At 53.3% G+C, this 20,910-nt stretch overlaps 8 protein-coding genes across 8 annotated transcripts; 4 read left to right on the top strand and 4 right to left on the bottom strand.

Annotated features, from left to right (window-relative positions):
* Positions 1–328: 328 nt before the first annotated feature.
* On the top strand, positions 329–1,299 carry BKA58DRAFT_306739 (Alpha/Beta hydrolase protein; the record flags this gene model as incomplete). The annotated part of the gene is made up of 3 exons (XM_046167126.1): positions 329–438; positions 488–1,011; positions 1,061–1,299. The coding sequence occupies 3 exons, from the start codon at positions 329–331 to the stop codon at positions 1,297–1,299; spliced, it is 873 nt and encodes a 290-aa protein (XP_046029460.1).
* On the bottom strand, positions 1,168–3,400 carry BKA58DRAFT_99201 (uncharacterized protein). The gene is made up of 5 exons (XM_046176348.1): positions 3,076–3,400; positions 2,865–3,006; positions 2,779–2,804; positions 2,074–2,716; positions 1,168–2,025 (listed from the first exon to the last, which is right to left on the bottom strand). The coding sequence occupies exons 1-5, from the start codon at positions 3,196–3,198 to the stop codon at positions 1,304–1,306; spliced, it is 1,656 nt and encodes a 551-aa protein (XP_046029459.1). The 5' UTR covers positions 3,199–3,400; the 3' UTR covers positions 1,168–1,303.
* A 36-nt stretch (positions 3,401–3,436) lies between these two features.
* On the top strand, positions 3,437–6,361 carry BKA58DRAFT_99140 (uncharacterized protein). The gene is made up of 4 exons (XM_046176345.1): positions 3,437–3,942; positions 4,001–4,770; positions 4,829–5,659; positions 5,708–6,361. The coding sequence occupies exons 1-4, from the start codon at positions 3,840–3,842 to the stop codon at positions 6,050–6,052; spliced, it is 2,049 nt and encodes a 682-aa protein (XP_046029458.1). The 5' UTR covers positions 3,437–3,839; the 3' UTR covers positions 6,053–6,361.
* Positions 6,362–6,423: 62 nt separating this feature from the next.
* On the top strand, positions 6,424–8,118 carry BKA58DRAFT_99174 (uncharacterized protein). The gene is made up of 2 exons (XM_046176347.1): positions 6,424–6,738; positions 6,789–8,118. Exons 1-2 carry the CDS (start codon positions 6,699–6,701, stop codon positions 8,018–8,020), a joined length of 1,272 nt encoding a protein of 423 aa, XP_046029457.1. The 5' UTR covers positions 6,424–6,698; the 3' UTR covers positions 8,021–8,118.
* Positions 8,119–8,748: 630 nt separating this feature from the next.
* On the bottom strand, positions 8,749–12,687 carry BKA58DRAFT_99129 (uncharacterized protein). The gene is made up of 3 exons (XM_046176344.1): positions 12,468–12,687; positions 9,275–12,418; positions 8,749–9,224 (listed from the first exon to the last, which is right to left on the bottom strand). Exons 1-3 carry the CDS (start codon positions 12,561–12,563, stop codon positions 8,937–8,939), a joined length of 3,528 nt encoding a protein of 1,175 aa, XP_046029456.1. The 5' UTR covers positions 12,564–12,687; the 3' UTR covers positions 8,749–8,936.
* Positions 12,688–13,832: 1,145 nt separating this feature from the next.
* On the bottom strand, positions 13,833–14,976 carry BKA58DRAFT_377642 (uncharacterized protein). Its single transcript, XM_046169634.1, has one exon. It carries the CDS (start codon positions 14,842–14,844, stop codon positions 13,897–13,899), a length of 948 nt encoding a protein of 315 aa, XP_046029455.1. The 5' UTR covers positions 14,845–14,976; the 3' UTR covers positions 13,833–13,896.
* Positions 14,977–16,388: 1,412 nt separating this feature from the next.
* BKA58DRAFT_99100 (uncharacterized protein) lies at positions 16,389–17,488 on the top strand. The gene has a single exon (XM_046176342.1). It carries the CDS (start codon positions 16,569–16,571, stop codon positions 17,403–17,405), a length of 837 nt encoding a protein of 278 aa, XP_046029454.1. The 5' UTR covers positions 16,389–16,568; the 3' UTR covers positions 17,406–17,488.
* BKA58DRAFT_99099 (heterokaryon incompatibility protein-domain-containing protein) lies at positions 17,489–19,800 on the bottom strand. Its single transcript, XM_046176341.1, has 2 exons — positions 19,033–19,800; positions 17,489–18,981 (listed from the first exon to the last, which is right to left on the bottom strand). Exons 1-2 carry the CDS (start codon positions 19,777–19,779, stop codon positions 17,572–17,574), a joined length of 2,157 nt encoding a protein of 718 aa, XP_046029453.1. The 5' UTR covers positions 19,780–19,800; the 3' UTR covers positions 17,489–17,571.
* Positions 19,801–20,910: the final 1,110 nt, after the last annotated feature.

Below are 20,910 nucleotides of genomic sequence, written 5' to 3'. Positions count from 1 at the left end.
ACATCAAGTCCTTGTGTTTCATATCGGCAATCGCAAAGTGGTAGACGTGGAGTGCATGGATACAGACATATGCGGGTAATGTGCGAAAAATGCTTGGTATGAAGCTTGATTGCGAGCACCTTGCCCTTTATCCGGAGCTACCTAACAAACGCTCTGATGAACGCTGTACTTCATGTGGCGCCACAGGCTTCGGACACTACATGACAAGACGAAGATACCGACTTCCACGAATGACAGTCGACCCCACTCTGTCAATGCGGAGCTTGTGCGTGTATATAGTGACGAAGCTCGAACATGAGACTGTCAGACTACCTCCAGCTCCCACAAGATGCTTATCCAATTTCTCACTACAAGTCTAGCACTTGCTTCGGGTGTTCTCGCTGCGCAATTGACACAGATCTCCAACTATGGTGGTAGTGCGCGAGCGAAACCAGGCATGTGAGTAAGACTTATCCCCCATTTGCCTCTGACTAACACGCTACCTAAGGTGGGTGTACGTACCCGACCAGATCAAGAGCGATGCGCTAGTCGTGGCGATTCACTCATGCCAGTCATCGGCGCAGAAGTATTTCCAAAACTCCTTGATCCCATGGAAGAAAGGGTCAGATACCAAAGGTTACGTGACAGTCTGGCCGAGCTCCACGACTGAGTGCTGGGACGTGTCCAGCAAAGCTTCGTTATCGCACAACGGTGGTGGTGATTCGAACGCTATTGCGAACATGATCGTCTATGCGATCGACAAGTACAAGATCGACCCCAAGAAGGTGTTCGTTACGGGTGGCTCCTCAGGTGGCATGATGAGCAATGTTCTCGCCGCCACATATCCCGATCTCATCAGCGCCGTGTCTCTGTACTCGGGTGTACCGGCTGGGTGTTTCATCTCTGCATCCGGAGCAGCGGCAGCATGGAATAATACCTGCTCCGGCGGACAGTCCATTTCGACTGCGCAGCACTGGGGTGACGTAGTTCGAGGGATGTTTCCTGGGTACAACGGAACACGACCGCGCATGCGTAAGTCCCAGTCCAAGTAAGCTGATGAGCCACATTCTGACTTCTCAAGAATTCTGGCATGGCTCGGTTGACGGAACGTTGAGTCCGAAGAACTACGACGAGACGCTGAAGCAATGGACTAACGTGTTTGGCGTGAGTACCACGCCAACGAGCTCGAGGAAAGATACGCCAGAGCGCAACTACCGCACTGACGACTTCGGCCCGAGTGTTGAAGGCATCTGGGCAGTAGGTGTCGGCCATAGCGTTCCTTCGCATCTGACCGTATCGGAAGCCTGGTTTGGGCTATAATCGGTCAATGGCTCTCGCTCCTACGATGCACTTCCTTTGGTACTTCCAGCGTAGCCCTTCGTTCTGGTCGTCGGACAGGGCTGATATCGGGACGCGGCGAATCCTGTATAGGAGGCGGAGATGTACTGCCCTCGATACCTGATGTAGATGCAATGCTTGCCGCATATACGCTATTTTCCCTTTCTTCGCGGAGTTTACTGTACGTGCGACTGATCCTTTCTAGATCGGGATTTCGTAGGACCTCGCCAGGAACTTCGGGAAACCTATGAGTGTCTTCGTCGTTGCCGACGTGATCTGTATCGAGCTTCTCATGGGCAGCGTCGCCCAGATAATTGCCAGCAGAAGTCAGCCATTTGCGCACAACGTTTCTGCCAGCTGTCGGCTGATCGGCTTGAGTATTCTCTTGCTGATCATCTTGAGGAGAAGGGCTGGGGTGGGGGCATTCGGAGCCGGGATGCGTGATAGTTGGGATCAGTTCAATAGCGTTGGGCGACTCTGAGCGTATGCCCAAGCCGTTCTCTGTAATACCCTTGGGGCTGAAGTAGGTGGAGGAAGGAGGCCGCGGAGATGGTCGTCGCTCGCTACTACGACTGGGGCGCGATGAGCCAGAGTTCTCATAATGATCCACAGGCTTCCCCTGCGGAGCCTCGTCACCACCAGTCGACCACAGGATATATAGAGAGCCAAGTGCGGCCAAGATTGTTCCGGCTATGGGTGACCATTGCCCTGGTTACTTTGTCAGCATCGAGCATACCACTGCGTCACTCTACTCACCAATCGAAGCCATAGGTTCCGTCATATGTCGCACCTGAGGGCTGAAGAAGTTTGCTTCCCCGACCCCAATGATTGTAATAATCACCCCGCCAAACAACGGTATCTCAATGACGCTCAAGAACTTTCTCACGACGTTGTTGATGCCTTTCATCTCCCCAACGGTCATGTTGGCCCCCTCGATCCGAGCGTCTAGCGGTTCCACGTGACGTCGTCTCTTCCAGTTGATCTCCAGGATCTTATCCCAGGTAAAGATCAGAGACAGTATCGCAGGTATGCAAAACCCGGCCGAGAGCAGCATGGCGGCGTTGAAAGTCAGGATGCGCGGCACGGGAATGACATAGACGTCGGCGGCAGATCCGCCTCGCATCGGAGAGTTTGGACCCACGCTTTCAGAGCACGTCAAATTGCAATTAGCATGCTCGTACGGAAATTTAGCGGCACCTTGGAAAGGGTTCCCATTGTCGTCGCTACTACAGGCCGTCGGAGTAACCCGGTAGAACTCGACGCAGAGGGCCAACAGCCCCATCAAGATCAGTATCGTCCAGAGAAAAATTATGTTGCGACCGGGAGACTGGAAATAGGTTCGCGACAGTCTCACAGTGAGAGGCGCTGCTAAAATGCCAATTGCGCAGAACTGGAAAGCCTGCACAGACGGAAAGGATCGATCAGTGCTTGTCGCACGGCATAATAACACCAAGAACTTACGCCGTAAATATCCATATCGACGCCGCCTATTGGGGTTTTAGGTCAGAAATGCGCTTCTTGGAGTTCTTGGTGGCTGTTGTACTGACCATTCGTATGCGCGGCTGCTAGCACGAGGGCCTGCAGGGCCGAGATGGCCGGCAGAATCAAGACGGCTGCCAGACAGGTGTTTCGCAGCCATTCTGCTTTGCGAAAAGTTACACATGCGGCGACGAGCACATAGTACAGGATCTGTATTCATGCATCAGTCCTCTGATAGGCCCAGATCCGCTCTACACGTAGTATGGAGTTGGTACTAACCCTTGATCCGGCTCCGTAGTTGGACGAAATGGGCCAGGCGCAGACGACTTGTAGCGTTGGGCTAGACGTTGTAGCGGTCGAGGTAGCGGTTGCAAAATCGGATAGCGCTCTAGTTGCAGACATGCTTCCCTGGTATGGGTAAAGACAGATGAGATGAAGACATTGCTGGACGGGCCGTCACGAAGGGAGGGCAGCATAGGTATTGCGAAGCGTGCATAAGGGCGCGACTCCGGGGTAAGGCGTGCCATGTAGATCCCCAATGGTTTGGGGCAATGCAGATTACCGGTGAACTACATCGTCTTCGCCTGTCGCAGTTGCATAGGGCGAGAGGCTGAGTGGAAGGCATGACCTGTCAGCGACTGGACCCTCTCTCAATACGGGAGGCGCTACCTGCTAGCGGCCCAACCGGCGCCGAGATGCCATCATCTTGTCATCCTGGGCTGCGAGCACCGCCTCCTTGGCCGCACATGTCGCGACAATACAAGAGCCTCACTTGCCTGCCGTCATGCCCATGTCGCGCGTCACCGTACAAGCAATTTCTCGGCATCGGTACTGAAGCCCACGGTCGCGAAGGAGGTCCAGGCACGCCGGCACACAGATCGCCTGCAACGTCTAGCGGGCATACGTACCCATCAATCGGCCCTTACTCAGAACCCAAAAGCTTGTTCTTGCACTTTTTAAACGTCAGGATATCTCCCGGCGGTTTTTTCTGGCCCCAAGACCATCTTGCAGTGTGAATTTCCAGCATTGCTACGGGGCGCAACATGTTGACTCAGCGCGCCACAGAGACAGAGAGGCCTGATCTTGATACTAGCAAGATCAAAGAGTGGCGCTCAATAGTGACCCTCATTGTTTTCGTATTGACAAGTAAGTAGTGTGTGTATACTGACATTGCAGATGGCGCACTAACGAGAAAATGCTGTAGACATCAATGTTCTGTTTCCATTCCACATACCCATCTATGTGCCGCGGATAATATGGACCCCATTCCTCAAGACCGTGAGCGCGTTGCGCATCATCGCACCACCACAACACCCAACGAGGGTCCGGAATGGCAAGCCTGGACCATTCGTCCGGTTCGACTTTCCCATGAACTTTATAACAACACCTCTGGTAGCGGATCTCTTTCTACTTGCCATTCTTGCCATTGGCGCAAAAGAAGTGAGAGGCGGCACCCTTGGTGATCAGGGTATTGTTCCATACGACATCATGCTGTTCTTTCTCTCCCTTGCTTACATCGCCATCTCTGTCGATGCTTCCGGTCTCATTCGATGGCTGGCTTTCAAGGTTCTGCAGAAAGGAGGAAAAGTCGGCCATCGGCTGTTCTTCTACCTGTATGCCTTTTTCTTCCTTCTCACAGCCTTCATCGGTAATGATCCGGTCATCCTATCTGGTACTGCGTTCCTGTCGTACATGACGCGCGTATCAAGCAACATCAAGCACCCAAGGGCGTGGATCTTCACGCAGTTCTCAGTCGCCAACATCGCATCGGCGATACTGGTATCATCCAATCCGACCAATCTAGTCTTGGCGGGCGCGTTTGGGATTACATTCATCAAGTACACGGCAAACATCATCGTACCGGTTCTCGTCACAGGAATCGTACTGTATCCTTTCTTGTTGTACATCATCTTTCACGACGAATCTCTGATCCCCGCCTCCATCAAGATGGAAGACCTTCCAGATGAGCTCAAGGTAAGCGTCCCACAAGGAGAGGCGTCATAGTCAGTGCTGATAATGCTCCCTCCAATAGAACAAGAAACCCGTCAATCCCAATATTCCTTTTGCCAAAGGTGGACTGGAAGAGAACGACAGCGATCCCAGCAGCGACGACGACGAACAAGAAAAGAAGTTGTCCCTCGAGGAAGTCTTGAACCCCTTCTTGGATAGGAAAGGCGCAATGTTTGGAGCAGCGATTATGGCAGCTACGCTGATTACTGTTTTGGCAATCAATGCTGCCTCTCAAGGTTCTCATGAACGTCCGGTGTTCTGGGTCACTTTACCTGCTGCATTCGTTATGCTTATCTTCGATCTCACAATGGGTTGGCTGAACAGAGCAGAGACACGTAAAATCGCTCACGAGGGCCGACGCAGGGCAGAGGCTGCACTTGCTGAAAGAGCTGAGACTAGAAGGCAGTCTGTCATACAGGAAGAGCTGGACGCCGTTGCCACTCACGCGGATCACGAAACGGCCCAGAACCCCGAGGAGAAGTCGCAGCCATTGGCTGAGGCGTCCAGTCACATATTGAGCGGTCGAACACGAGAGATGATGGGCGCTGAACTCTCGTCACAGGAAGAGAAGAAGCTGGAGCCATCCAAGAGACCGATGCCAACCACCCTCGCATCACTCGTCGCAGACACGTATAGATGGGCACAGGAGACGTTTCCAACAACTATGACCGTGTTCCATCATCTCCCTTTGGCGCTCGTTCCCTTTGCCTTTTGCATGTTCGTGCTGGTTCAGGCTCTAGTCACGAAGGGCTGGGTTCCGGTCTTTGCACATGCATGGGACCACTGGGTTGAGAAGACTGGGACGGTTGGAGCGATCGGCGGCATGGGCTTCGTCTCAGTCATACTCTGTAACGTGAGTCTCCGTTTCACTATAACACTTCAGTAGCTAACCTTTGACCAGTTTGCTGGAACTAACATCGGCACCACAATCCTCATCTCCAGAGTGGTTCAATCGTGGCAAGAAATCCACCGTCAGAACGGCATTCCGATTTCAGATCGAACGTTCTGGGGCACGATATACAGCATGGCGATCGGCGTCAATTATGGTGCTTTCAGTCTCGCGTTCAGTGCATCGCTGGCTGGCATGCTCTGGCGCGATATTCTGGGCAGAAAGCACATCCGTGTTGGTGGACTGGAGTTTGCGCGCGTCAATCTGCCCATCATTGCGATCACCATGCTCGTCGGTCTGGTCGTTCTCGTTGGCGAGATCTACATCATGAGGACCGATAACCCTTATGATAGCTGATGAGCCAGAACATAAGGGCTGTACATATGTATTGTAAACTGCGCTGTACGCCACGTCAAAAGTATTGTTTCCTCTTCCGACCTTCTCAGTCGCCATCGCCGCATTTGGACGTACAGCAACAGCCTGGAATGAACTATACGGAGTCCTGTGTTCAGGCCATTACTCTTCTGAAGCTTCGTGCTTTGATGATAGTACTAGGCTTGGGAACGAGACGAGCGGCGACTGGGAAAGAGACATCAACAGATGGATGGACGGCGGATCAAGCATGGAAATGGAAAATGGGGGGATTGCGGCTGGGGAAGACAGGCACAGCGCGAGACCGTCATGTACACATCTGCAGTTGAAGACGACGATGGGCCGACACAAGATTCTAGACCATAGACGCGCGCGCGAAACCAAATCCGGAGAGACCATTGACAGCACGGTCACCGTCCTACTCATGTCTTTTCGCTCCATCAACAATGCGAACGTCATGACTGTCCAGTGTCTCAAAGCTTTGTCCCTTCTCGTGACACCAGCAGTATCGCGTTAGCGCGCTATTAGCGCAGGCCCTGATTTCCGTTATTCCACGCCTACGACCTCCGATACTTCCACAGAAAACATTCTCAGCAACTCAGCATGGAGACTGCAAAGCCTTTCCGCAGCGATGGGCCTACGCTTGAAGCAGCCAAGGCAGAGCTGTCAAGGTCAGTGATTACAACACCGATCGCTATAAACGATTACTCACACCTTACAGGCTTCTCGCAGAAGAGATTTCCATCCAGACCGAGTGAGTCTTGTTTTTGGGCGATCGCACAAGGTTCTATATCTAAAATCCCACGCAGGCTTGATAAGTTCAAGAACAAGGTTGCAGAGCTCGAGACCAAGCGAACGACAGTAGGCAAGGACTGTCAACACCTCAGCCGCATCGTCACTGAGAAGCTGTGCCGCAACTTCGTCGACAAGTTCCACGCCACTCTACCACCAGAGCTCCGCGAGATGGTCTACGACTACGTCGGGAATGAGCCCATGCACAGGCTGGTCTTCGATGACGTGACCTTGTACGAGAAGACTTCGAACACTACAAGTGTCCCGCTTTCCGTCGCGTCGACTGACCGTCGTGGGCGAGCCAATATCAACTCGGCGCCTTGGTCCGTACCCTGTGGGCGAAATACCCGTCGCTGTTTCCATTGGCAGGAGCTTCCGTTCTGGGTCCAGCACCAGTATGTTGGAAAGGACGTCGCAAAGGAAGTCGCCAAAGCATACTATCGCAATATGAACGCCCGTCAGTTGGATGCTGATCACCTCGATGGTCTCACCGACTTGTTGTCGGAAGATCACTTCCACCTCAGTGTCAAACCTGTCGACCACATCCGCCGCCTGGAGCTCTCCTTGGCGGAGGATGCTTACATCCAAGACGAGGACCGATTGAAACACTCTATTCAGAGCAAGAAGGGCCAAGACATCTTCCAGCACCATTTCGAAAAGCTCTTGGACGTGCGTGTCAAGAGGGGTTTCCACCTGACGATCAAGCTCAAATGGGATGGTGCTCGCATCTACTGTACACCGGCCTTGGAGCGCTCACGTCGCGTTGTCAACGTGTTGATGAATGAGGGTGCCATAGTCACTGTAGTTGCTTGGGAGAAGAGCCAGCGCGCAGAGTACAACGTCTCGGACTACTACGCACTTGCGCCGGAAGATTGGCAGGCAAAGTGGACAAAGAAGGTGCGAAAAGACCAGCGTCTGGAGGGCCGTCGCTCTAACTCCTACGTGGACTCTTGGATGGCGTTTATCGAGAACTCCTCCCAAATTGACAACGACATTGTTGACGACGACCTCATGGATGATTCGGAACAAGAGAACTTGAAAGACGAGGCGTTTATGAAGGCTTTGGCTGGCTTGGAAGGTCCCAAGAGGAGTGTTTCTAACCCGTTTGCCGACTACTACACACTTCTTGATGAAGATTCCGATCTGGAGGGCTCTTTTTGAGGTCAGCTCGGATTTCCTGCGTGACAGCTCCGGTCACATCTAGGTAGTAATCAGCGCCCAGCATGTTTGAGCGGACACGTCAGTCTAAGGGAAAAGACTGGACACCCTGGAGCCTACATCCACGTTAGGTCACCCACTTTGCATGACTTTGTCTTGATGTAGTCTCTAGCCTTGTTCGGTTTTTTCTTGTATGAGATGCGGAGGCACAAAAGGGTACACTTGGCTAGCGGACGTAATACTCGGGGCCTCTACCATGCTTCACTAGCTTTCCTGATAAACACAAAGACAAAGTCAAATCATCTCTCTTTCCCTTGTTTCGCGCGAGAATGCAGGAGCATCTTCCGTTCTTTAAAATCATCCCACCTATCGCCAAATATGGCAAGGACAGTGTTTTCACAAACAAGCAGTTTAAACAGTATACGTGATACGCAACAGCCAAAACGGCGTTGCAGGACAAGTTCAATTGATTCATCCCAGATCCCCACCAAATATTTTGTTGCCTAGTAAAGGACCCCGCGGGAAGTCTTATCGCCCCGTACATCAACACCAAGAAAATACCCTTCAGGGCGACCACAGATCAGAATCTCTCCAAAGAAACAAGTCCAAGAATAAGGAGGCTCCGGCGTTTGCAAGCCAAGGAGTAGACGCCAAAACGCACACCCAGATGTTTTATGACTAGTAGAAGAGAAAAGGAAATCGACCTGTACCCGACCAGCGCCATGCTTGCTATGTACAGTTGCTGCAAAAGAAAATGGAAAACTAAGGTATCGCAAACGAGATTAGAAAAGTAGCGATTAAGTGGTATCGTGCTTGAGACATTACAAGGAACTTCGTAGACAGAGTGTCGCTGGATGGGCATATCCGATCCAGCGAGAAAGATCAGATAAGAGCGTAGCAGGATAGGATACCACTACCGCTACGCTGCGGGCGAGGTCATGGGTGATATGGCAGGTGATTCATCGGTACGCCGGTTGTCGCTCGTACCCGAGACGATGGTAAATGGCGCCGTAGAACCCGCTGGTGGGGCGGGCTTCACCGCTACACCATTTGGCTTTGGCTTTGGCGTCAAGACCGCAGAACCCGGTGGCGTTGTATCCGACTCTTCTTCTGGAATTGTAGGACAGTATGTTTTGAGAACGTGTTTGAGGGCGGGTCGGCGGATAGGTTTCGAGAGGAAAAAGTCCATGCCTGAGTCAAGGCATTCCTGTGACAAATTAGTACGATAGTAGCGAGATCAGAACAGAGATCAAATACCTTCACGTTACTCTCCTCCGCGTAAGCTGTCAGCGCGACAATGGGGGCCGAGAAACCAGACTGTCGGATGAGTCGCGTTGATTGCAACCCATCCAGGTTGGGCATTTGGACATCCATGAAGATGAGATTGTAGGGAGCTTGACGTTCCATACTTTCCATGACCAAGTCGAGCGCTTCCTGGCCGTCCTTTGCGACAGTAACATCGTACACGTCTTCGAGCTTCAACATGCGCAGCACGACCTCTTGGTTTGTCTTGTTGTCTTCGGCGACGAGCACCTTGACCTTGTCTCCACGTTTGGTAGCTTCGGCTTCAACACGCTTCATAGCTGCAACCTGCGAGTTTGGTGATTCTAATGGCGCATTCGAAGCGAAGAAAGGCTGACTAAGACCGACGAGACGAGGCTGGGTATCTGTGTCGAATGCAACTGGTCCGGACGGAGCAGTAGCGGCGGTGTTCCCAGCGACGATCGGGCCACTTGTAGCGGACTGAATCGAGCGGGCCGAAAGCGCGTCATCATGTGAGCGACCTCGCGGCGGCTCGTCGATCGATAAGCTGCGGCGCGGTGTCCCGGTTTCCAGGTTCACGTTTCTGGAGCTGGCTGTACTGTCGGCCCGACTTGTAAGGTGCTTCAACGGTATTACCATAGTGAAGACGCTTCCGTGGCCGACCTCACTCTTGAGACCAATCGTGCCCTTCATCAAACCAGCCAGCTGCGAGACGATACTCAGGCCAAGACCGGTGCCACCAAACTTCTTGCTTAGACCCAAGTCGCCTTGGACGAAAGGCTCGAAAATCTTGGCATGTAGATTGTCGGGAATACCTGGGCCAGTGTCCTCGACCTCGAACTCGAAAGACAACCACCGTCCCGGTGGCGGTGTTGCGGCTCGCTCCTGAGCCATGTAGCGGGAGAAGGCATCTCCCTTGCCCATTACGTTGATGACGTTGGCAGTTCCGTAGTTGTTTTCGGGCGTGTTGACTGAGATGGATCCTACCTCTGACGCAGAGGCTCTTACGCGAGTTTTCGAGTTGCGCGTTGAGCTTTGGCGTGACTGCAGAGACGCCTTGCGACTGTCTGACATGTGTGCCTCTCCAGGACAACGGATCGTAAGCGTGACAGAACCACCCTGTGGCGTAAACTTGAGACTGTTGGATACCAAGTTGATGACCACCTGGAGTATCCGATGTTGGTCGCCGTACAAGACCATATCCTTGAGTCGACCAAGCCCGAAAGGGCCGAGGTCGCGGAGCTCGTTGGGCCGTCCGCTGTCGTCCAGGTTGTTTTCGTATGGTCCCTCGAATTCGACAGCGAGCTTGATGCCGCCCTCTCTTGCTTGCTTTTCGAAAATGGCCAAGACTTGAGAGCTGATGTCCCGTAGCCGGAACTCTTTCTCGTCAAGACTGAGCTGCTGACCGACCTGGTTCTTGCTAAACGTCAAGAGATCTGTCAGTAGATTGAGTAGCAAGTCTCCACTCTTGTAGATGATGCCTAGCGACCGTCTCAGCTTGTTTGGATCGTCTTCCGACATGCACACGGCGCACATGCCCAGAATACCGTTGAGTGGGGTCTTCAACTCGTGCGAGATGTTCGCAATGAACAGCGTCTTGCTCTCGTTAGCCGCCTCTGCCGCCTTCTTGCTCTGTTCGAGTTCAGCTGTTCTTTGTGCCACGCGCTCTTCCAGCTTCTCATATTGCATCATCAATTCATCCGTCATCTCGTTGAAGGTCGTCGTCAGATCCGTGAGTTCATCGTGGATGAAGTGTTTGCGGTCCTTGACTTTGCCTGGGATACGAAACTGTCTCCGTCGCTCGGCTTCCTTCTTCTCTGCTCGGTTGAGTTTTGCGTTTCTCCGGTAATGTATGATCTGACCAAAGAAGCCCTCTTTGCGGGCGAGGGCCGCGTCTTCCGAACTGTCGTTGGCGCCATCGTTTTGCGAACTGAAGTCGTCGTCCTCAAACACGTGAGGCGCCACTGTCTTTTTGGTAGCGTCGCGTAACCTTCGGATGGGCTGACTGGAGAAGTGTGCCACGGGAAACGCCAGGAGTAGCATTGCACCCATTGTGCCAAACACACAGGCGAGAATGACGTTACGGAGGTGGTAGATGGGTCCCCAAACCTCATCGTGGGTCTGCTCTACCACAATCATCCAGTCGACCATGGGACTGGTAACGACAGCGTACCCAACAGCAACATCGTCGCCATGCTCGTTGTTGGTAGAGATGATGCTGCCAGCGTTGTTGGTGGCGCCGGTAGGTTTGGTGAAACCCTTGCGAATGGCGGGATATCGTGTCCAGTCGAATGGAGGTGGACTGAGAGAGGTATCGTATTGACCATGCCGTTGGACCTTTGCTCGCTGTGTTGGCGGAGCGAGGTAGCGAACCTGTACGTTCTCGGGAGCGTTGGGGGTAGCGGCATCGTACAGATATCCTGGAGGGAACGTATTCGTGGCGTTGTCCGGCCCGAACAGTAGGGTAAGACCACTATTGTCCAGACCCTCGGTCGCGTCGACAACAGTGGTGATAAGCGACGCATCCAGTACAGCCGTCAGCCATCCTAGGGTGTCGATGTTGGATGTGTTGTTGATGATGGGTATGGTGACAGACACCAAGCTGAGGGTTTCGTTGACGCGGTAGGGCCCGGAGAAGAGGTAGCTCGTGTTGTCGATGGTCCTGCCTTCATAGTGTGCCCTGTAGGTGTTGACGGTGTCATTGTAGGGAATCGTCTCGACAGAGAACTTGGGGTAGAGTTGAGGAATGAAGCCGTACTCGTTGTCGCCTAGTGTCGCATTCTCGCCGTTGGGTTTTACTATGGGCAGCACAACGTCCATCATGCTCAGTGCGGTCCGGCTGAAGAGGGAGCGGTCGGAGGAATTGAAGGGGTATATCTGGGCCTGGACGGCCACACGGGTCCGCATGTCACCAGAGAAGATGGCATCGTAGTCCTCCTCGACTCGGGCCCAGTTGGCGTCCGAGTTGTTGCCGTCGTAGTAGCGATTGAGGGCGGCTTGCGGGGAGAGGCGGTTCGCAGCCTGCTGGGAGATGATTTGCATGAGGTTCAGGTTCGAGGAGAGCTGGGCGGCTTTGAGCGAAGCTGTCAGCGTCAGGCGAGTCGAGCGGATGTTGAGCACGAAGTTGTGGTTGGTGAGCTGGCAAAGTCAGTACCAGCATAGACGAGTATACAGCGTCAATATGTACCCATGTTGCAACGGCCATGACAGCCAGGCCTATCATGGAAGCCAGCAGAACCAGACATCCCAACTGTTCGCGGATGGGAATCCGCATCTTGACCATGGCTCTGCGAAGAGTCGCAGGCTATTCTGTCGACGTGCTTTGAGGGGAGCAACGCAGCCCGGGGACGGTGGGAGAATGCGCAGCCGGGGCGGATCTCACTCAGCTGTCCAAGCGGTACCGGCAAGCTGACAGACGCGAAGGGCGGGTGTTGTGGGTAGGCAGAGGGGCATGTGCGAGTCCCATTCCTCGCAGCGGGCGGCGTCGGAGTTTTCCAGGCGTATCGTGGACGATCAGTACAGGATCTCGATTCAATCTGGGGCGGCTCGCAGAGGGCAGGCGCGCAGGCGAGGTGGAGTGAAAGCACGACCAAGGCTGCTAGGCCCGAAGCAGCTCGAACAGGTGCGTCGGCCTCTGGTGCTACAGGGTATATATTGCTTTTGGCCGCAGGTCCCGGGCGAACGATTACGAGCAGTGAATTGGCGAAAAGAGAGGACGAGCTGGTGCTCGGGCGGGCGCTGGCGATGAGTGGGAAGCTGGACGAGCAGCTCGGCGGCGGCGGCTCGGTGCACGTCGCAGTCGCGTCCGCGGTGGTGGAAAAGGGCAGAGGGCGGGCCTCCCGGGGAGAGATTAGGCGTTGGTCCCTTTGGGCTAGACGCCTCGAACGTTGAACATGGGCTGATTGCTCCAGGCCCAGGCGGAGGCTTGGGTTCGCCACAGCTTGCAGGCCTGCCCACGGCGCTGCATGAACAGAGCAGATTGCGCTGTGCAGAGGCGTGCCATCCAGACACGCACTGCTGTCAGCCACACTCAGCATCACCACGCTGTCTGCTGTCGTGTTTGGGGAGCCCTCGCGGCGTCGACTCTCCACCAGCAAACACGAGTTCGAGCCACTTGGCAAGCGGGGATGGCCTTGTCGTCTTGGACGGGCCCGTCTCCACCTGCTCTTTTGATCGCCGGATTGGCTCGAGTCGGTGCGATCCAGAACCTTCGCCCGCGTCGGGCGCGCATAGGGGGTTAAGCGTCCTGCGTCGCCTCCGAGGCACGACTGGCATGACTGGCATGACTGGCATGCAGCCACCGGCATGAAGAAATAAACCATCACGTCGAAACATCAACATCACAACGGCTGTTAGGTGGTTGCTAGCACTCGTTACCCGGTCCGCGCCGCTGTCTCGAGTAGTGCGCCAGTGCTGTCACGCCGTTTTCTAGCCTCATGACGCCGTTGCCGATGCTCTGGTACACATGCCCCAGATCGACACACGTCTAGTCATTAGGTGCTTCCTCGGCCCTTCCACGCGTGGCACAGGCACAGCAATATGGTAGCTTTCGCATCTTTCGGTCAGCTAATATCTGCATTGTACCACGTAATATCCAACCTTCGGCTACCTGAATGCTATCCTGCCCAGTTGCCCAAACTCGAGTAGCCTGCTGTCGAGCCCCGATGCAGCGACGGTAGCGGCATCTCTCTGCCCACAGACCCTACCCTCCCCAGCCCATTCGTCTTCGGGTTCGTGTAGTTCCTACCCATTCTTTTGAAAAAGGTGGCGACAATCATGACGCCGCAGACCACCTTGTCCATGCCGCCTGGCGCCAGTGTCAGTCCGTCGCGATACATGGTCAAGTCACCAACCGCCTCGCCCCTCAGTGCCAGCACGCCCTTTTCTGAAAACACAAAGCGCGCAATGACCTTGGCAGAGTCCTTGTCACTCAGGACCAGTGCAATCGGCCGCATGTCGAGTGCCCAGACGTACGTCTTGTCGTCGATGGTGAAACTCCAATCCTCAAAGTTCAACGACTCCATCCTATACCGCGTACACAAGCCATCTTCCGCGGTGTAATCGAAATGCGCGCGGGGCCGCCAGGGGAAGCCTCCGTCGTTGTCATAGGACAGTGCGGCTATGTTGCGCTGTCGCATGTCCTGCCAAGTATGGAGCACCTCCATCTCCGGCTTCTTGGAGAAGACGCGGAAGCTGTTGGTTGTAATTCGGTACGAGGGAGCGACGGGCGCATCGTGGGCGGCGAGCATCTGTATCTTGCGATCATACTGGCGAAGACAGTAGGTAGCGAGGGGCGTGTCGTGTGCGCCGTAGGCAGGGGCTGGCATAGCCTCGTCATAGCCAGGAAGCTCGTTGTCGTACTCGACGTCGAGGGAGTCCAAAGCGTTTGCACGCAGCATGGCCGACATGGTGCATTTAGTTGTCTTGTCTGCTGCTAGTCGAAAGGCCGTGGCATATATACCCTCGCTGCACGCATTGCACTCGTAGGGAATGCGACACCCATTGCGCGCGTGAGCGCTCGGCTGGCCTATGACGAGGACAAGAACCGGTGCCGAGCCAGCCATTCGCCGTGTTAGTCATCACTAGACGCGTGAAGCATGTAACCCACGTTAGCCTTTACTTACTATTAGAGAATGTCCGGTAACGCAAGACGACTAGAACTGTACCTACCCTGGACAATTCACGTGAGCATTCGTGCATAGTTCCTTGAGATCGCAGTAGCTGCGCGCTGAACGTACGTTAAGCACCCAGCTCTTTCGAAATACTTCTGATGCAATCCCCACCTGCGCTTAGCCATCGTAAAAAATATCTACCATGTCTCAATGCTTGTTTGACCCGTTCTCTGCCACCGCGAGCGATCTCCAACAACTCTTGAAGCAAGGGACAATTTACTAGCGTACAGATTGTTGAGGAATATCGACAGCACATTTAGAAATACAACGACAAACTACGCGCGATCATCTGTGTTTCATCGAACGTGACCGAGATCGCACGAGCTCTTGACGATGAAAGAAAGAATGGCAAGGTTCGGGGCCCTTTGCATGGAATACCAATCATCGTGAAGGTACGCACTCGGACTCCGAGCTGATGTAGGTGACATTAAATCTCCAGGATGCCTTCAATACCAACAGTTCCTTGGGAATGCCAACTATAGTTGGACCATTCGCTTTCACGAATACAAAGATATCGAAGAACGCAGCTATCATCGATGCGGTAAGCACCTAACGGCTAACTGATGCGCGTGCAAGACTGACAGATAACGGGCGGCTAGAGGCTCTTCCACTTTATCTGCAATGGGAGTCGCAGCCGGATTCAGTCCGATCTCTCTAGGCATCGAGACCTCTGGTTCTTTGACTTCGCTCGCCAGTTGAGTAGCGCTTTATGCCCTCAGACTAACACTCGGCGCAGTCAGCATGGAAAGTGTACGGCAAGTAGCTGCTTCTTTCGATACAGCAGGCGGCATGGCAAAGTCACCCTTAGACCTTACGCTACTTAGCGATGTTTTGTTGCAGCAAACCAATGCAGATAGACCTTCTCTCGTGGAAGCGATGCAAAACAACTGGACGGGATTACCATAGGGTTCGTTGACATTGAACTCTGGCGGCTTCCGTTAAAAGCCCGCAGAGACGTTCCAGGGTACAATGAACAAAGTGTAAGTATCTTGAATGTGGCTTATGGCTGTTCTTGGATTGCCCGGACGCCTTATGCTGAAGCTCAGGCAGGTGAACGACTACCAGAGCGTCATCGACTTAGTTCGGACATCCGGGGTGCGTGTAGTATATCCAGTCTTTATCACTCCGCCAGTAGATTGGTTGGTCGAAGGAGGAACCAACGTCGATGATCTCATGGATGATATTAGTGTTCTGCCCCAACTAGAATGGCTTGCTGAAAGCGCAAGAAATGTCATTGAGTGCAGAGGAGACCACGAAGATTCTCAAGATCTGTAAAGACTGGGCCGCTGTGGAAGGAGTGGACAAGGTGATGTATGAGCACAAGGTCGATGCTATCGTAGCTGTCATTGCGAGAGCAAACGAAGAGAACAAGTTCATCAAGTTCATGAGCGTATGGGAAAAAAGCATTGGGCCAAGAAAGCTACCAGATTTGGATGCGATTTAGCACGACTCGTCTAGTTCCTAGGTATCACCCCGCAGCCCACCAAGCTACTTTAGTCTTACCTGCATGGCCTACCTGCATCTCTTCCACAACACAACTACCAAGTTCACACCACCACTCTCACTTGTCTTCAAAACACAGCAGCTGTACTCTTAAACAAATAACTACTGCCAAAATGACGGACTCCAAACCCCTCGTCTTCTACGACATTTCCTCCCCTATACAGCCCCGCTCCTACGCACCCAACCCCTCCAAAGCCCGCCTCGCCTTAAGCTTCAAGGGGGTACCTTTCAAAACAACATGGGTCGATCTCCTCGACATCTCCACCGTCCGCAAGGGACTCAATTGTCCAGCCACACGTAAGCTAGACGATGGGTCCGACTACTACACCCTACCAATGCTACAAGACCCGTCCGCAGACAAGATCATCGGAGACAGTTTCGACATCGCCAACTACCTCGAAGACACGTTTTCCGGCTCCGGTGGCTGCTTGTTTCCTCGAGACTCCACCCACACTGGGCTTGACTACGAGAGTCCGAACAAAGACACCATGTTCTTCGCGCCCCTCACACTGAACGAGGGGGCCAAGAACGAGGCGTATGCAAAGTTCAACACCCACGTTGACGCCACGTTTTCTGCTCATGTGATGCTTGTGGCTCAATATATGCCCTTCAATCCTGAGACGGCGGATGCCGTGAAGGCGCAGATGTGCAAGCGTGCTCACTTGGATTCTTGGGACAGTATCTGCATTCAAGGCGAGGCTAAAGAGCAACTCAAAGTAGCGTTCAAGGCGGCGCTGAAGTCACTGGCGGATCTGTTCATGGTTCATAAAGAGGGTCCTTTCTTGGAGGGTGAAAAGGCAAACTACGCGGATCTGATAGTGGGTGGATGGCTGAACATGATGGCTTCTTGTATGCCCACCGAAGAATGGGATGATTTCAGGACGTGGCATGGAGGTGTTTTTGGAAGATTGCATGCTGTGTTGCAGGAGAAGTACTTTGTGTGCGTGTGATGAATCATCCTTGAGGAGAGATAGTTGTTACAGGATTCGGTGAGATCTGTAGTGCGAAGCGAGAGGGCAATAGAAAGGGCGAAGCGCAGCTGCTATGGCGGCGAAAAGCACATGAACAGGTCGAGTGGCTGAACGTTTTGTTTCCAATGTCACCGACCCAAGCATCCTACTCAAGAACAATATTCTCTCGCCAAAGATCCATCCTCAGAGCCTCGCCGTGCATTACTCCGTACACAAATGACTCTCCGACAAGGCGATAATAGCCATTGGGCATGGGGCGCAGCACAAAGGGAAGACCGCCACGATACAGCACCCAGACTTCGTCGCCTACCCGCAGCGATCTTGCTCCAGTGCCCATGAACCCTCTGCGTGTTTTGAACAGTCTTCGCTGTCGGCCTGCGCTTTGATCGATCTCGTGCTGTAGCTGCGCAAGCCCGATTGGCGAGTATGTGCCGTTGAACATACTCTCTACCACGGCAATTAAGCGCTTATGGTACGAGTCGAAGCTGTACGGCGAGTCCGGTGGTTCCAGCTCAAGGAGTCTGCGCCAATCCGGATATACAGACTCTGTTAATGGCGAATGGTGGGGTTGGAAATCGTCGGCGCTGGACCACGGAGTCAAGCGATGCCGGATCTGAAGGTTTAGAATATAGTCAATGAATAATTGACCGGTTTCTAAGGGAGCTGGATACGTGTGGTTGTAGATGTCGGTAGTCAACGTTCGCCACAGTACTTCGACACGCGATGGCGCCTTGCCAGTTGCACCAGGGTCGGGGTAGGGTAAGTCAAGTGCAAGAGCTAGGTTCACGATGCTTGCCCACACAGCTGGAGGGTCTTCCGATTCGTCGACAAGCAGCGAGGTCTGATCGATCTGATCTAAACGATGTCCTCGGACCGGGAGTAGCCCTCTTTTCATGTTTGCTACATCCGGACGCCAGGCGCGATTTCCGGCAGCATGCCAGTACGCGGGACCACGGTAACGAAGCGGGTAAGGTTGAAGCGGTACGCTCAAGTCGGGCACCCAGGATGGTAACCCTGATATCCGTCTTTGTGAGGCGTCTTCCACGTGTGACAACCACGAAAGGTTCTTGTAGGATGACATGAGTACCACTGTAGTTTGAGTGAAGACCTCTTGCACACTTAGATTGTAGTCCGGTGTAAGTGCGTTAGGCTCCGTACGAAATGGAGACATGTTCCTGTTGGCCAAGCCGAGAAAGGCATACACCTTGTCCCTGGGATCTGAAGACTCTGAAAAGCGGTGCTTGTCGAGCAGGTTCCGGAACGACGGTTGCTTGATCGCTTGACCGTTATCCTTGGTCAGTGACGATGCGAACAGCCGAGTATCATTGAGATATAGAGGGCTGATGCCGACAGCTAGCTTCGACTTGAGAATGTGCGTGTAGATGCCAGGATGGTTCCGTAGCTCTTTTACATGCTTCAATTTGTCTGCATGGAGATGATGATACCACCTCGTAAGCTTGACGAAAGAGAGCGTTTTGGATAGAATCTCCCAAGGAAAGACTTTGGTACCACAGACTACCAGAGCTGATTTGCCAAGTGCGATCTCTTGAACGACCTGATGATATCAGTCGTCGGCCGTGCATGTAGCTATTCGTTGCAAACTCACCCAAGCCCTCTTGAACCATGGGCGGTTGATGAGGACTATGAACCCTAGCCAGTTGTAGAAGGTGAGACCGGTAGAGGATACTAGCTGGCTCTCTCCGGAATTATAGAAGGATGTGTAAGGAACTAGCGGCCAGTATTTCTCAGGGATAGCTGCTACCCTCCGCATGGTGGTAAGAGCATCCAGCGTGTACTGGTCTTCTTTGCCGAGCCATACGACAACGCCATCGGCCTTCTTAAACACGTCCCCCATACGGGCAACCTGAGCATTTCTCTCCTCAATGTCTGCTTGATTCATGCACAAAAAGTCTATCCAGTAGTAGGTCGGTGTTTTAGGCATGTGTGGCATGTTGATGGCGTTGCTGAGCATTTGCAATGCATCTCGAAGGTTACTGGTGACCTTCAGAAGGCAGTCATCGCATATGATGGTGTGCTGGCGGGTTGAGTTCACTTCGTTGGTCGACGCAGGTCCTCGTCCTACTGCATTATGACTCGGTGTTCCTGTTGTTGAGCTATTTTGCGGACTACCCCATGTGTATGACAGAGCTTTGAAGGAGGGCGCATCTTCGAGCTCAGTCATCTTTAGCGAGCAACGAATGACACCGTTACTTGTCACTGGCAGGAGTTCCAACAGGCGTATACAAGTAGGCGAGGGCAAACGCTCATACTGGTAGCGTTTGCGGTTGCTGAACATAGGCAGCCGCGCATTTCGAGTGACGCGAGCATGGCGCACGAAGTTTCGCAGCCTCATGAGTGGATCGAGTAGCCTCAGGGCGCACAGGCGCGTCCTGCGTCATGTTGGATCATGACGCGCGGGGTCGCGATGTGGGGATTGGTGTACGTCATTGGCCAATTCGCGCTCAGTCAGCCAGCCTCGCTTGAGCGCGGCGTTGTCGGCAGGCCTAACCAGCAGGCACGGTGCATGCACATCATCCAAGTTTCAAAAAGTCTGGAGGCCTAATCGGATGTCAAACACATTAGTCATGGACACTATCGTTGGCTTGCGACTTTCCCGTGTAGTAGCAAATACATCAGCCTGTAGACGGCCGAACAGCAGTGATGGCATCATACAAACTGACTCCTATGCCGTCCCCCAGAAGGAATTCTTATGCCAATCCTGGGAGGTGTGAAGTCTTGGGGAGGCTAAGAACATCGGGGAATGCATAGACGAGGACGTATAGATGGTTTTTGTATTATTGCATGGGCATTCCGCTTCAGAATGTTCTTGTACGACCTCTGTTGTTTTACTGTCGCAGTCCAGACACGTCCGAGCAATCATCGTCAAAGACCGCGAAACAACTTTGCTGGAACGTCCTGTTGCTTGCTTGGCTAAAGCAGTCGTAGACGAAGGTCACGATTCCCGCCATGCAAGACACGCCATAGCGCCACAATCCTTGCCGGTTCACAGCCGGTACTATGATACCAAGAGCCTATATTTGACAATAACGGCACAAGGTGCGGTAATATTGCGCAAAGCATGCGACATGGTTGTCATCTACTCCAAGGGTTATAGAAACTCTATCTTGTGATTGTCCAAGAATAGGTCGCATGTGATCGAGGACGTTAGAAGGCGCCCGTGTTTGATGTTGAGAGGCATGAATTTCATCTCAGTTTACGTGGTGAGATTGCGCTACCAGATTGCGAATTGTTGGCATACTGGGATTGGTCATTGCAGTACTCTCGCAATAAGGTGTTGCGTCAATGTGACCGTCTGAGAGAAGCGCAGACTCTGTACGGAATCTGTTGGGTCTGATCTGTCGTGCTTCTATATCACTGGTCAGTCGCTACAAAGGCGGTTCAACGACCGGTGAGGTTGACTGCACCACATCGCATGTAGATATCGTTGGCGAAATGCATAGCTGTATGCTAGTAAAGGGCGCAT

Source organism: Alternaria rosae (genome assembly GCF_020736505.1).
Source record: "Alternaria rosae strain MPI-PUGE-AT-0040 chromosome Unknown BKA58scaffold_2, whole genome shotgun sequence".
Classification (NCBI taxonomy): Eukaryota; Fungi; Ascomycota; class Dothideomycetes; order Pleosporales; family Pleosporaceae; genus Alternaria; species Alternaria rosae.
The sequence above is the reverse complement of the archived record's forward strand: the minus strand, read 5'-3'. Positions and strand labels throughout refer to the sequence as shown.

Coding starts and splice junctions, on each gene's coding strand:
- BKA58DRAFT_99140 (XM_046176345.1), top strand. CDS start 3,840: ATGTTGACTCAGCGCGCCACAGAGACAGAGAGGCCTGATCTTGATACT. Junction 3,943..4,000: donor CATTGTTTTCGTATTGACAA/GTAAGTAGTGTG, acceptor AAAATGCTGTAG/ACATCAATGTTCTGTTTCCA. Junction 5,660..5,707: donor TCTCAGTCATACTCTGTAAC/GTGAGTCTCCGT, acceptor ACCTTTGACCAG/TTTGCTGGAACTAACATCGG.
- BKA58DRAFT_99099 (XM_046176341.1), bottom strand. CDS start 19,779: ATGAGGCTGCGAAACTTCGTGCGCCATGCTCGCGTCACTCGAAATGCG. Junction 18,982..19,032: donor CATGGTTCAAGAGGGCTTGG/GTGAGTTTGCAA, acceptor TGATATCATCAG/GTCGTTCAAGAGATCGCACT.
- BKA58DRAFT_99100 (XM_046176342.1), top strand. CDS start 16,569: ATGACGGACTCCAAACCCCTCGTCTTCTACGACATTTCCTCCCCTATA.
- BKA58DRAFT_99174 (XM_046176347.1), top strand. CDS start 6,699: ATGGGCCTACGCTTGAAGCAGCCAAGGCAGAGCTGTCAAG. Junction 6,739..6,788: donor GCCAAGGCAGAGCTGTCAAG/GTCAGTGATTAC, acceptor CACACCTTACAG/GCTTCTCGCAGAAGAGATTT.
- BKA58DRAFT_377642 (XM_046169634.1), bottom strand. CDS start 14,844: ATGGCTGGCTCGGCACCGGTTCTTGTCCTCGTCATAGGCCAGCCGAGC.
- BKA58DRAFT_99129 (XM_046176344.1), bottom strand. CDS start 12,563: ATGGTCAAGATGCGGATTCCCATCCGCGAACAGTTGGGATGTCTGGTT. Junction 12,419..12,467: donor TCATGGCCGTTGCAACATGG/GTACATATTGAC, acceptor TGACTTTGCCAG/CTCACCAACCACAACTTCGT. Junction 9,225..9,274: donor CGGAGGAGAGTAACGTGAAG/GTATTTGATCTC, acceptor AATTTGTCACAG/GAATGCCTTGACTCAGGCAT.
- BKA58DRAFT_99201 (XM_046176348.1), bottom strand. CDS start 3,198: ATGTCTGCAACTAGAGCGCTATCCGATTTTGCAACCGCTACCTCGACC. Junction 2,805..2,864: donor AGCAGCCGCGCATACGAATG/GTCAGTACAACA, acceptor AAACCCCAATAG/GCGGCGTCGATATGGATATT. Junction 2,717..2,778: donor TCGATATGGATATTTACGGC/GTAAGTTCTTGG, acceptor CCGTCTGTGCAG/GCTTTCCAGTTCTGCGCAAT.